The 13583-nt window shown below is 42.1% G+C and overlaps 1 protein-coding gene across 2 annotated transcripts in view; it reads left to right on the top strand.

Moving 5' to 3' along the window:
* Positions 1-12358, top strand: part of BPIFC (BPI fold containing family C) — a 50721-nt gene extending 38363 nt beyond the window's left edge. For both annotated transcript variants that reach the window (XM_076007060.1, XM_076007059.1), the window contains 4 exons: positions 7463-7505; positions 10367-10430; positions 11183-11259; positions 12056-12358. In XM_076007060.1, the coding sequence (XP_075863175.1) occupies positions 7463-7505; positions 10367-10430; positions 11183-11259; positions 12056-12178 (307 nt within the window). In that variant the 3' untranslated portion in view covers positions 12179-12358. The remainder of the gene's footprint in view (positions 1-7462; positions 7506-10366; positions 10431-11182; positions 11260-12055) is intronic.
* The last annotated feature ends 1225 nt before the right edge of the window (positions 12359-13583 follow it).

Here is a 13583-nt window from a genome sequence, read left to right on the forward strand (position 1 = left end):
TCCCATGTGTGATCTGCAGGGCCCACGGCCACGTGAAAATAGGGGGTCCCCTTTTCAACAATTATTAAGAATTGCAAGATGGAGACAGCAGGGCATTAAACCAAGCGTGGGGCCCTCATGAGCACGAGGTCCTGTCGAGCAGCCATTGAGTGTGAGGGTGGTCCCCACAGAGGGCGTTCCAGCAAACCTCAGGCAGTGGGCAGGCTGGGGCAAGGTGGGCAGGCCAGGCCTCACTCCAGCCAGAGGCAGCCAAACCCAGAGGAGGCCTGGCCCTGCCTCCCGCTTCAGCCAGTTCCTCCACCCCCGGCTCCCCAAGCGCTGCTTTTCAGGACGAGCTGGTTTGGTCTTGGGTGACATCAGAGAGACACAGCAGGAAAGGTGTACAGTGGGTGGGGATGGGCAGAACATCCCTGAGAAGCACCGGGGAATACAGGGGCACCGGGGCCCTTCTGACAACCCCTGCCGGAACGTGCCTCTTCCTGGACCCACATGGGGCTGGGTGCATAGACTCGAGGTGCAGAAATCAGAGACAAACTGAATGTGCTGGTTTAGAGAGGCGGTAGGATCACAAGCTTTGGAGTCAGATTAGCTGGGTTCCGTCCCAGCCCTGCTGTTCATTAGCTGTGGGGTCTGGGGCAAGTTTCTCACCTCTCTAGGTCTCCACTTCCTCGTCTATAGAATGATGATAGAATGAAACCTACTGCAAGAGGTTGTGGTGAGGAATATGTGAGTTATTCTATATAAAGTGTATGATAAGTGCTCAAGAAATGTTGGTTATAACTATTACTTAAAATCTGGGACTAGCCTTAGCCCAGGAGGTGCTCAATTATACGAGCCAATTTCAAGAATATTCCTATTCAGAATATATTTTACTCCCTTGTCTCTTGCCCAGTGCCAGCTAAGAGACAATTAGCCTTTTGTTCTAGAGTTTGTGACTACTCTTCATTACTGAGCCTTTGTTGTGTATTAGGGCCTGTGCCAATCATAGCACCTATATTGTTTCATTTAAACCTTACAACTCCATCTACAGGGCCTGGCACATTGTTCAATAAATGTCAGTAGATTAAATGAACAGTCAGGTAGGTATTATTATCCCCATTTTACGGTTTATAGAGTTTAAATAACTTGTTCAAGGTTACAGAGCTATCAAATGGCTGAGCAGAACTTCAACCTGGGTGGGTCTGTTTTCAAAGCCATGGGTCTTACTACATTATGCAGCCTTTGATGTGGTGGAGAGCTAAGACTTAGGGAATAAATACTCTTGCCTGGAAGAGGGAAGCCATGAGCTTGGAGCCACAGTAAATTGAAACAGGTAGCGTGCCCTTTTTCAATATTAAGCATTGATAGAAGAAAGAGAAGATATTGGAACTGAGTGTCCTAAAATGGGAAAAGCACACCAACTCTTTTTTTCATTTCATCAAGGAATTGAGTGGAAGAAAGGGCAAAGAAGCAAAAGCTGGAAGTATTAATAATAAACTTGACCTCTTTTGGGTATGTTTAGTTAAGAGCACAATCTCTGGAGTCAGGCATATCTGGATTTGAATTCTACCTCAGTCACTTGCGAGCTGTGTGACCTTCGACAAGTTACTTAACCTTTTCAAGTATCAGTTTCCTTGTCTGTAAAACAGAGCTCCTCTGACCGTAGGGTTATTGTATCGGGAGATGAGATAATGTATGTAAGTCATTTCACACAACACCCATGTTACTACTAGTAGTAGTTCATTCTCTTTCCCCATTCTAGAATCAAAGTTTGACCAAATAAGAGGGAGAAACTGATCCCAAGAGCCTTGACGTGTCAGGATGGTTTTAAAAGCTGTGGAGTTGGCCACAAAGTCATAAACCAGATGCTTATAGCTCTATCTACAATTGAGATTTTTGTGCCAAACACGGTTCTATTTGGAGGCAACCTCAGTACAGGTTAGACCAGATAGTAGACATTCTTTAGATCTGTTCAGAGGCCAAGTTAAATGACACCTTCCCTTTTTTGGTCTTTATCCAAATAACTTATTAATAATTCTAACCCTCTTATCCTAATCATATGCAAAGCTCAAGGCAATCAAATATAACTTACTATTGAATCATTTAGAACTTTGGAACATTTTTTTGGCATCGCTTTGATTGAGGTTTTAGATGCTCCCAACTGTACCCCACCCCACTACCATCAACACATACACACACACACACACACATGCTCATACACACACACACCCTACAACCCTTGCCAAACGACATAGTCAGAGAATGCAAATATAGCTGACTACAAGCAGATGGAATCACTACCTAACTCCACTCCTTGCAGCTTGGGAAGATAAACATTTCCCAGTGTGAGCCATCTGGAAAGAAACCCAGAAAAGAAAGCAGGTCCGGGCAGAATGGATTCACAGTTTCTATTGGAATGATGCTTTGGACACGTCAGTGGAGCTCGTCCTTGCCACCCAGGCTGACCCACAACACCACCCTTCCTCTGAGCTGCTGTCGAAGCCTGGGCAGAGGAATGCCACAGTGGGGTAGCTTCGTGGGAGAAGGTAACCCCAAAGAGAACCTTCTCCCAGAATTTCTAGGCTGCAGGAGACAATGAGGTTAAAACATTGGGAAACTCTTACTCAACAAGAGGGTCCTTCAATAGTAGAATAGGTTCAACACATTCCTTCACTCAGAACTTCTCATTGTTGGATTAAATGCACAGCCTGGGATTTTCGAGTTCTTCCTTTACTGGTCCTACCTCTCAAGCCAGCCAACCTCATCTCCCTCAGCTCCCTGAAGTGGTCATTCTGCTTTGGACTGGCTCACTCTCAGAGACCCCAGTTCCAACAAACACTCCATCCCCCACCATGTCCTTTATCTGCTCATCTGTTCATGAATCTATTAGGTTAGATTTATTGAACACCTACTGTATGCTCTTCACTGTTCTTAACACACAGAGCAGAGAAAAGGATAATGGTGCCTACCATCCAGGCCACAGACTGGTGACAGAAACACTACATTAACAGGCAATTATAAGACTGGGTGCTGAGGGGCATGCTAGAGATGTGTACAGACTGCTTCTGCCTAAGGGCAGCTTATTCCCCCCACACAAATTCCCCATATCACACACACACACACACACACACACACACACACACACTGTAGCCCACACTGGTTTCTTTATCTCTTCATGCCTTTTCAGAATTCCTGCAGCAAATCTGTGTGGCTCCTAAACCCACAAAGCAGCACCTAAATACACACTGCTTTGTATTGTTCTCTAATTGCTTCCTACATACTGCTTCTCTCCATCCCTCATAATTATAGATTGTACATTCAATTCTTCACATTGCCCAGCACATTACTGAGCATAGAATGAGCACCTGGGAAACTCTTAGCCTGCCAATCTTTTCTCCATACCGCAGCCAGAGTGATCTTAACAAAACACAGACATTATCTCCTTTAGACCTTCAATGGATCCCTTGCTTTGAGGATAAAGATCAAAATTCTAGCAAGGCTGGAAACACCGAGACTGGTCAATCCCGTCTGCCTCTCCAATATCGTCCTGCCACTGTGTTCTTCCTAGCTCTCTGTTCCCTCCATGGGGTCTTTACCACCCCTGCCTGAATCCCTTCCCTCTCTCTTCCCCATTTTGCCTTTTGACTCCTACTCATCCTTCCTATTTCAGCCCAAGGATCTCTCCCTTGGAAACCTTCCCATGTCTACCAAGTGAGGTCAAATTCCTGTGTCACTTGAATCAATGAACTTCTTTCTTTCCTTCAAAGCACTTATCTCAATTTGTACTTAAGCCTTAATTAGTGGAGTTATTTGATTGAGGACTGCCAGCCACTAGGCTGTGAGCTACGTGAGAACAGTGGCTGTGTCTGGTTTTGCTCACAATGTTATCTTCAGCACCTGCCCCAGTACTGACACATGCTAAGCGTTCAATAAATATCTGCTGAATGAATCAATCGATGAATAAAAGAAAACTAGGTGCCTGAATGTGCCAATCTCTATGCTCAATCCTGGGAATACAAAGATAATTAAGACTGGACCTCTACCCTCAAGGAGTTCAGAATCAAGGGGCAAAGAGATTTTAAAACTTAATCTTGACATTTGACCTTCACTGTGTCATATTTGTTATAGTGACCCAGATTATGAATGGCCTTTGTCGTGCTTAAGAGTTTGCACTTTAGCTCTAGTTTTCAATCAAGGCGGTAAACCTTCAAAACTTTTTTTAAAATTTTTATTTTGTTTTTAACTGACATATAATAATTGTGCATATATATAGGTTATGGTATAAATTAGGCTCTGCTTTTTATATGTCTGCAAAGTAAGGCTGTTTGTGCTCCCTTCCTCCCTGACGACTCCATGGTTCTGCCATGAGAACCAGTTCCCAGTAGCAGGACTTTACACACAGCTCAGGGACCTGGTGGAGTCTGAAAGAGAAAAGGATGGAAGTCGGACGCCACCTAGTGCCCGAGTTGAGAGTATCTGTTTTTCAGAGCCGGGGACGAGGACAGTTTGGTCTTTGCTCCATCTGCCTCTGCAGTTAGTGAAAAGTGGCCATAAGTAAAACTAACCAGGGAAGTGTGCCTAGAGAACTAGAAAGAGGCAGAATTAAGATGTCCATAGGAGGAAAGGAGAGCCTGGCTCGCAGGAAACCCCAGACATGCTTACCCGTATTAGGCAGTCTTGATGTGGCCAGGCACGACTGGGGCTTGTCATGAAAGACAGAAGGGAAACTGACAGGTGTGTCACACTGTTACGTGGGCTGAATTTCTACACTGGAATAGCTTTGCCCATCATAAGAGGCGGTGTGGCCAGGGGGAGGCATCTCCCTCAGATTTCCTCTGCGTTGCCTTCAAAGATGCCCTACGGATTCTGGTCCTCGCTTTTTATGGCAATCTGTTTGAGCCTCAGTGCCACTCTGTGATGTCATCTCTGATCCTTGCCAAACATAACTGTCCTTCTCGTTTTGACTCTTATTTGTCACTTTGAAGCAATCTCAAAACCTAATTCATACTAACATGATATCAGCTAATAACATGCAAACTTACCTCTTCTATGAAATCTGCTGTTTCAACATAGTGATGAATCTAGAGATAGTAAGAATGAAAGATTCTTAGAAGACATAACACCTGAGTTAAATCTTAAGCAACTAAAAGAAGTTATTTTTTTTTCCCCTTTTTTGTGACAGAGTGTTCACTCTGTTGCCCGGGCTGGAGTGCTGTGGCATCAGCCTAGCTCGCAGCAACCTCAAACTCCTGGGCTCAAGGATCCTTCTGCTTGGTTAATTGTTTTTTTCCTATGTTTAGTAGAGACGGAGTCTCTCTCTTGCTCAGAGCTGGTATCAAACTCCTGAATTCAAGCGATCCTCTCACCTCACCTCAGCATCCCAGAGTGCTAGGATTACAAGCGTGAGCCACTGCGCCTGGCCCTAAAAGGAGTTAACCAGTCAAAGATAAAGGGAAAGAGCAAGTCCATAAAGAGGGAACAGAATGAGCAAAGGTGTTGAGGCCAGAAGTATCATGGAATGTGCAAGGAAATGCCTCACCATTGTTTTAAGATCTCCTTTGGCCTTAGCCACTCTAATGTTTGGAGACTCTAGCCCAAAATATATTGCATATATTCAAATGCAGTCCACATTAAATACATCTAACTATGTATGGGCTGAGTTATAGTGACTTGTGGCCACGGGGTTATTTTTTGTAGACATGTACTGATTTTAATTTTTCAGGATTTTTTTTTTTGTATGTGTGTTAAAGCCAATCAATGCATTTTTTTAACCTTAGATCTGTAGCACCTGATGAATAAAACAGCATAGCACCAAGCAGTTCAGAGTTACTGAGGACAAAATTCAAGGTAGAGAACAAAGAGATGAGGGCAGAGAGGCAACTGGGGGCCAGGGTATGGGAAATCTCATGTGCCATTCGAGTGACTTGGGCTTTATCACAAGCCATTAAAGAATTTTGATCAGGAGAGTACCTTCACTCGACATGTCTGTAGTATAGCTCCCTCTAGGGGTGGTGTGGAAGGTGGGTTGGAGCAGATCAAGACTGGAGACAGGGAGAGTCATTAAAAGGCTGGTGCAGAAGGGAGGCATGGAAAGCTCAGAGGGAAAGCTAGACAAGGCAGCATCCTTTAAAGGAAGGGAGCTCTAAGATGGGCATCGAGAGATCTGAGTCCCTGTCCCAAATCTGCCATTAATATTTCTCCTCCCTGGATCTCAGTTTCCACATTGCAAGTTGAAGGAGTACCCCCCCCATCAATTACTATTTCTTCATGTTACTAATACTATTGCATAGAAAATCAAGTGTCTATATTGGCGGGACCCTATGGAGCAGCCTTTGGCAAAATTGGGAAAGGGACAATGTTGGCATCTTTCTCATGAAAATCCCCAAAGCATCAGCACATGCTGTCACCCACCCTTACCAGGTTGGGGCCGGGTTGACTCCCTGCTGCTTGGACCTGCAGCAAGTGCTCTGTTGGTATTTGACAACGAATATCAAGAACTTTATGTGCTTTCCTACCTGTTAGCATTTTTTCCTCATTATAAAAATGGCTGTCGTTTATAGAATGATAGGCTATGCTAGGCACATGAGAATTTTATATACATGATCTCATTCAATTTTTACTATAGCCCTAGAAGGTGGGTATTATTCTCTTTTAATTGTATTTTTAATCAACATATAATAATTGTACATATTCATGGGGTACATAGTGATGCTTCAAAGAACACAATGTACAGTGATCAGATCAGAGCAATTAGTATAGCCATTATCTGAAACATTTCTCACTTCTTTGTGTTGGGAACATTCAATGTTCTCCCTCTAGCTATTCGAAACTACATAATACATTATTGTTAAATATAGTCATCCCACATATGCTTACTCATATGTTATGATTGAGAAAATTAAGATCCAGAGAAATGAGGTAAATCTACAGAGTTAGTAAAAAACAGAAATGGGGTTCAAACTCTGGCATTCTGCTAACAATTATACTGTATTTCCTTTTCACATCAGCTAGGTCTCTTAGCTAATGTTTACCTTGTGTGCTACAACTAAACAACTAAAACACTGGTATGGCCTTCTAGGGGTGCAATCTAGACTGAGCATAGGATTTAGAGTCAAGTAGGCTGGCATTATAAGGGGTCAGGGAAGTTATAGGATTAAATTCAGAGCCAGAAGACCTGAGAACTGTTTCTTAGGATTGTTCTGCATTCCAAGTTGCCAACACTAAGTCCCACATAGCAAATGGACTTGGGGAACCCACCTTGGTTACAAACTCAGGTCTTCTGCGATTCCTGCTATGCTTCTTAAACAGCAAAATATAGGGGTAGAAGATGCAATGGAACTCTGTGTCCTCCCAGGTTTGTGTTCTTTTCAAATAGTGACTTTTTGGACAACAACCAAAAAATCCCCTTTCCTTTTTGTTTCTTTCTACTAAAGTTGTTGTTTTTAAATCTACCCTCCTTTAACGTTTTCCTCTTTTCTTTTAGATTCCGCCTCTCTTTGCCAGAGCCCAATCGCAGCAATATTGAGGTAGGAATCAGCTCTCAGGTTCCCTAGCAATGGGAGAATGAGAATTCTCCTACCGTTTATGGTAGCAGGTTGATTGTTTTTTATGCCTCTGAGTTTTTGATTTCTCCATGACTGTAGGTTTTAACTTTGAACTTCTTTATTACTCAAAGATTGAAATCATCAACTATTAAACAACAGAGGAACTCTCCATTTTACTTTATGCAGAAAAACTTTTTTTAAAATATTCAAAGGACTGTTAAGACATTGCATAATGCTAGAAAATAAGCATTCTTGGGGGATTTCGTTTTTGCAATAAAATAATCCTCCAAAGTTAAATTTATAGTCCAGAATCCCAGAGGAAGAGGCCATGTGTAAATTATTAGGCCGTGATTAAGTTTTCTCTTTGAATGCTTTCTACTCATCTCCTAAAATTTGATCAAGGCTGGCTGCGTAGGCAGCTCTGTTGAGGGGTGGAGATCTAGCCTAGTGAATTCCTGATTGGAAGAGAACCCCCCACCATGCAGCGTGGAAACCCCCTCCCTCGGGCTTCAGGAAGAGCAGCCATATCACCACTTCATGCCTTCATGGATGACACAGTCGTAGAGAAGCTGAGTGCACGGGTATTGGTGTCAGAATGGCTGGGCAGAGCAGTGCCTGGTTCATGGGCAGTCCTACATAAATGTTAATTATTACTATTAATAGTATTCATCCATGGCTCATGCCTGTAATCCTAGCAATCTGGGAGGCCGAGGCGGGCAGATCGCTCGAGATCAGGAGTTCGAAACCAGCCTGAGCAAGAGTGAGACCCCCGTCTCTACTATAAATAGAAAGAAATTAATTGGCCAACTATTATATATAGAAAAAATTAGCCTGGCATGGTGGCGCATGCCTGTAGTCCCAGCTACCCGGGAGGCTGAGGCAGGAGGATTGCTTGAGCCCAGGAGTTTGAGGTTGCTGTGAGCTGGGCTGATGCCACGGCACTCTAGCCTGGGCAACAGAGTGAGACTCTGTCTCAAAATAAATAAATAAATATAATAAGAATAGTATTCATTCATTGACAAATACTTATTGAGCCTGGCACTGTTCTAGACAAAGCAGATAAAGTCCCTACCCTCAAGGTACTTACATTCTAGAGCACTGATTCTGAACTAGGGTCTATTTTGCCACCTCGGGACATTTGGCAATGTCTGAAGACATTTTCTGTTGGGAGGAGGGATGCTATAAGCACTTAATGGGTAGAGGTGTGTGTGACAGGCTGAGGGTAGCAAACAACAAATAAATATATATTGTATTTACTGAAAAATACTACAGAGAAAGATAAATCAGAATAGATAATACGAGTTGGTATGGAGCTGAGGATTACAACCTTGGGGTTTTTGAGAGGATTCAACGAGATTATGTATGAAATGCACTTAGCACATTGACTACACGGTAGGCATTAAATAAATGATGGCCATTGTTTTTATATTTATAATAATTATTTCCATCATTGCCACATCTGTGTCAAAGGGCAGTATAGCATAATAGTTTCATACATAAACTTTGAGGCCAAACTGCAAGAGTGAACTCCCACTTACTGGCTATGTGGCGTTGGACAGATCACTTAATTTCTCACAAGCAAGTGCCAGGGACATGGTAAATACTGAAATTATTATCACGTTCAACAGAAATAGCTATAAGGTACTGATAGATCTGAAAAAAATAGCCAAGAAGTCAGAGCATTTAGCCAGGAGGCCAAATAGATGTATATATGTATGTTTGTTTATTTAATTTTAGAGAAGCATCCTGATTTTCAGGTTAGGAAGATTAGAAGCCTGGAACAGTAGTGTCAATAGCTGGAAAATAAGCCATATCTTTCATAGTTGAGGTCTAAAATATTAGTATTGTCCCAGGCACTGTGGGTTAGCAACCCCATGACATAGCCATTTGGTAGATGACAGGCTATTGTCCATAAGAATGCATACCTGACTTCCTCACAAATAAATAGTATTTCCTGAGTCCAGAGAAGAAGCAACAAAATGAGTCCAAGTGTTCCAGGAAGACCCAGGTAAACTTCTTAGTTCCCACAGCAGAATGTGCTAACCATGGCATTTCTGAAAAAATGGCAATGGTATATACCAGGGATTTCATGTAATATTAACTTGTTTAATCATGACAACAACCGCATGAGATTAGCACTATTATCTTCATTTTACAGTGGAGGAAATTGAGGCACAGAAAGGTTAAGTAACTTCCCCAACATCACATAGTTAGTAAATGGTAAGACAAGAGGTAAACCTGGCAAGTCTGACTTCAGAGCCACCCTTGCTAAGCTGCAAAAAGGTTCTTATTATTAAGCCTGTAAGATGCTCAACAAGTATTCATTGAATGAATTGATGTTCATCATGGTTCATTTGTTTTTAATACCTGAATCTTCCCAGGAACCAATCCTTTGCATAGGTTATAGATCTATCATAGTTTATTAAAGATAAATTGGGTGTTCTGGTAATGCCATTAGTATCAGAGCATAATGTGATGCAAGAGAACTCCTGTAGCTGGGGTTCCCAATAAATAAAGGAAGACTGCTAATTGGGAAATGTATCAGTTGTTCTTGATTGTTTTGGTACATATCTGAGCTGCCACATGTGCTGCCACCATGCAGACCCCCTGCATTTGCCATCACCAAGCTCCAATGCAAAGGGGAGCAGAAAACTGTTCCCAAGGGAGAAAAATTAGGAACTCCTGTGATATGGCTTCCTACAAAGCTAGTATATCCCTATGGGGAGATTCTAAGTATCACTTGCTATATTGGTAAGTTCTGGGAAAGTACATGTCCAAACCGAGCATCGTACTTTCAAAGTGCCCTGATTTGGCAACTGATTCCATTTCCTCTTTTATTTTAGGTCTTGAAATTTGAAAATATTCTGTCCTCCATTCTTCACTTTGGAGTCCTCCCGCTGGCCAATGGTAAGGAATCCTTGGGAAACGCTGTGACTCTGATTTGGCTAAACGTTGGTGCTTCTTTGGGACTTTCCACCCTGAAGCCTGTACTTCTAGAATGTTATTATGAATCCAGGCCACAGCCAGAATTTACAAAATTTGTACCATCAATGAATGATATGATTGCAAAATTAGTTATTCCGGGCCCAATCCTTGTTAGCAACTCTATTTGCGAACTCAGCAAGAATGGCTAACTCAAGTTAAGGAGATTGAAAGCACTCTTTTTAGGCAATAAAGAGTCTCCCTCAAGTCAACTAGAAATTGAGATTATTTTCCCTAGAGAGTATCTTATGGTTCTTATACAGACACAGTTTTAATGAATGACAGTCCTGGGCTTTCTCCTTGCACTGCAATTGTTCACAAACTGCAGCATCTGCAGTTTGTCTCAGTTAAAATACTTTTAATATTAGACACTGAAATGTTCTCAGGACCTACTAATTAGTTATTTTCAAAATAAGTTGAGCAAGTTGCAAATGGAAAGCATTTTTCTGCTTTCCAAATGCACTTAATAGCAGGTGCATTTTTATTAAACATGGATGGATTAATTAACAATTCTTCCAGGAAATGCTAGAGACATATCAGAAAGAATGGAAATATGGATCCTGGAAGAACAAAAAGATAAATTATTATTAAAAAGCTGCTTGTCAGTCTCTTACTAAAAAGTTTACTAAAACCTCTGTGCTTGTGCTTAATTATTTACATCTTGTTCTCTATTTCAGCAAAATTGCAGCAAGGATTCCCTCTGCCCAACCCACACAAAATCTCACTTGTCAATTCAGATATTGAAGTTCTTGAGGTAAGAATGCAAATAGCCTCTTAACAGACCCTCTTTTTTATAGAATAAGCCTCGCCCTGCTTTATTTTTTATTTTGCCTGCTTTATTTTTTCCCAGGCTAAGCAGTTTTATGAACAAAATGTTTAGCTCTTAAATCACAAATAACAGTGAAAAACTTCAGTTTAAAAACCAGACCAAGACCAATTTCGCTTAGTAGCCAAACTTACTCACTCCACAGTGCAAGAAGATGCTCTTTAGCATGCCTTATTTTACCTACTCTACAAGACAACTTGTAAGGCTGGGATTATTAGTCCTGTTTTGTAGGTGAGGAAAGTAGAGGTCAGAGAGGAGAAGTGACTCAGGTGGCTAGAACAAGATCAGCCCATCTGATTCTCCCAGTCAGTGTACTTCCCCCTAAACCAAAGACCCTCCTCTGGGTTCAGGGATCTGTTGAGAGCTGTCTCCTGGTTGATCATTATAAACTAACTTCAGAACACCTTTTTTTCTTTCTTTTTGGCATTTTTTAAAAATGAGGAGGTGGAAATAAATTTCTGAAGGAATTCTCCAATCCTGTACACTACCATGTACTCCCTCTTATCTCCCTGCCTCTCCTCCCACCCCTCTATGGCTGCTGAAGTCACATCAGGTGACAGTACTCCCAAATGGCCTGTTCCTTGGTCTGAGGCACTCACAAAGGAGACAAGGGTAGGGAAAGTCTGATGCAGCAGAACCTGGAAAAGAAACCATCTGTCACCCCTCCGGCAAAACCAGATGTGCCCAAAGTTTGATGTTATCTTCATTGTCGCATCCTTTCCAGGGTTTCCTTTTGATTTCCACCGACCTGAAGTATGAAACATCCTCAAAGCGGCAGCCAAGCTTCCATGGTTGGGAAGGTCTGAACCTGATAAGCAGACAGTGGAGGGGGAAGCCAGCCCCTTGATTTCCATTTGCACTGTACCTGGGGAATACATGGCCCTTAATCCCACAGCTACTGTGAACCCAGAGAGGGAAGACAGCACACACTGCGATTTTAAAGCCCTTGTGAATTGCTTAAGCAGAAAGTTTTCCTTCTCAAGCCTTCAGGGACCTGGAACGTGGCAAGCTGTGTTAATGGGCTGAATAGAGGTGTTTGAATGTGAGTGTATGCATGCGTGTGTGCCTGTGTTTATATGTGTTTGTTTGGGACAAAAAAGATTCTGAGACCAGAGCTAGGCGTGTACTTCTGACCAGGTGGGTAAGAAACTCTCGAGTCCATATTTATATTGATTGTATTTGTATTGGGGCAGATCCCTCTAGCTCTCTAGGGCTTTTCCCTTACCTGTATATTAAATATTATGTTTTTCTGTTTTTTGTTTCCCATCCCCACCCCAGAGCCTTCAGATAAAATGAATGTTATGTTTTATATTCACTGTTACTGCTCCCTATGTTTAATTAAAATTGTGTTCTATCAATGTCAATATTGTTTCTTTATTTGAGAAGTTTCCTGCTCTGAACTTTTTAAATAATGGAAGAGAATTTAGATTTTTTTAACATTGACAAAACTGAGATTGTGCAGATGTCAAGGCTTGATTTTAAAAGGGAATTCTTTGCCTCTGAAATGTTTCCAGTAAGAAATAGGGTGATCACAGGAAACTCTGGAATTTGTATCATTTTTTTAAGTTTTAGGATGTTGCCCTCCCCAACAACAGATTCAATGAAAAGGCAGTACAGAGTACCAAACCTAGACAATTCATAGTTGATAATGATATTAATGTTGTCAAAGCACCAAATCAATGGGTGAAATTGGGGCAGAAGAGGAAAGGGGAACTCAAGTAGATAATGTAAGAAATGAATAGACACAATAAACTGTGATTTGTAGGGCTTACAGTGGTAGGAAAACCGAAGAGAGCAGCTCACAGAGTGCTTGCCAGGTGCCCAGCCCCATGCTGGTTATTCCATCCCATTTAGTCTTCACAACCACCCTATCAGGAATTCGGATCCCATTTTGTAGATGAGGAAACAGAGGTTAAGAAGGATTAATCCCACAAAGACAGTAAATGACACAGAGAGAAATCAATCCAAGTCTTCCCAATTCCAAAGTTGCTGATGCTTACATGAGGCAGGACTGGAAAGTGAAATCGCTTAAAGCTCACTTATCACTATGAACAAGAGGCATAGTTTGTGAAAGCATGATCCCAAAGGACTTAATCATCACGGAAGGCTAGACTGGGAAGCTCAGGCGATCCGCAAGGACTGTGATTTACTCATCTTTGCAGCAGGCGTCTGGCCATAACAAATGCTCCCACAAGTGTTTGTTGGAATAAATGATAAACTGTCATGTTTCAGTCTTTGGGACGTTCTTTGCT

This window comes from Microcebus murinus, chromosome 10, assembly GCF_040939455.1.
Source record: "Microcebus murinus isolate Inina chromosome 10, M.murinus_Inina_mat1.0, whole genome shotgun sequence".
NCBI lineage: Eukaryota > Metazoa > Chordata > Mammalia > Primates > Cheirogaleidae > Microcebus > Microcebus murinus.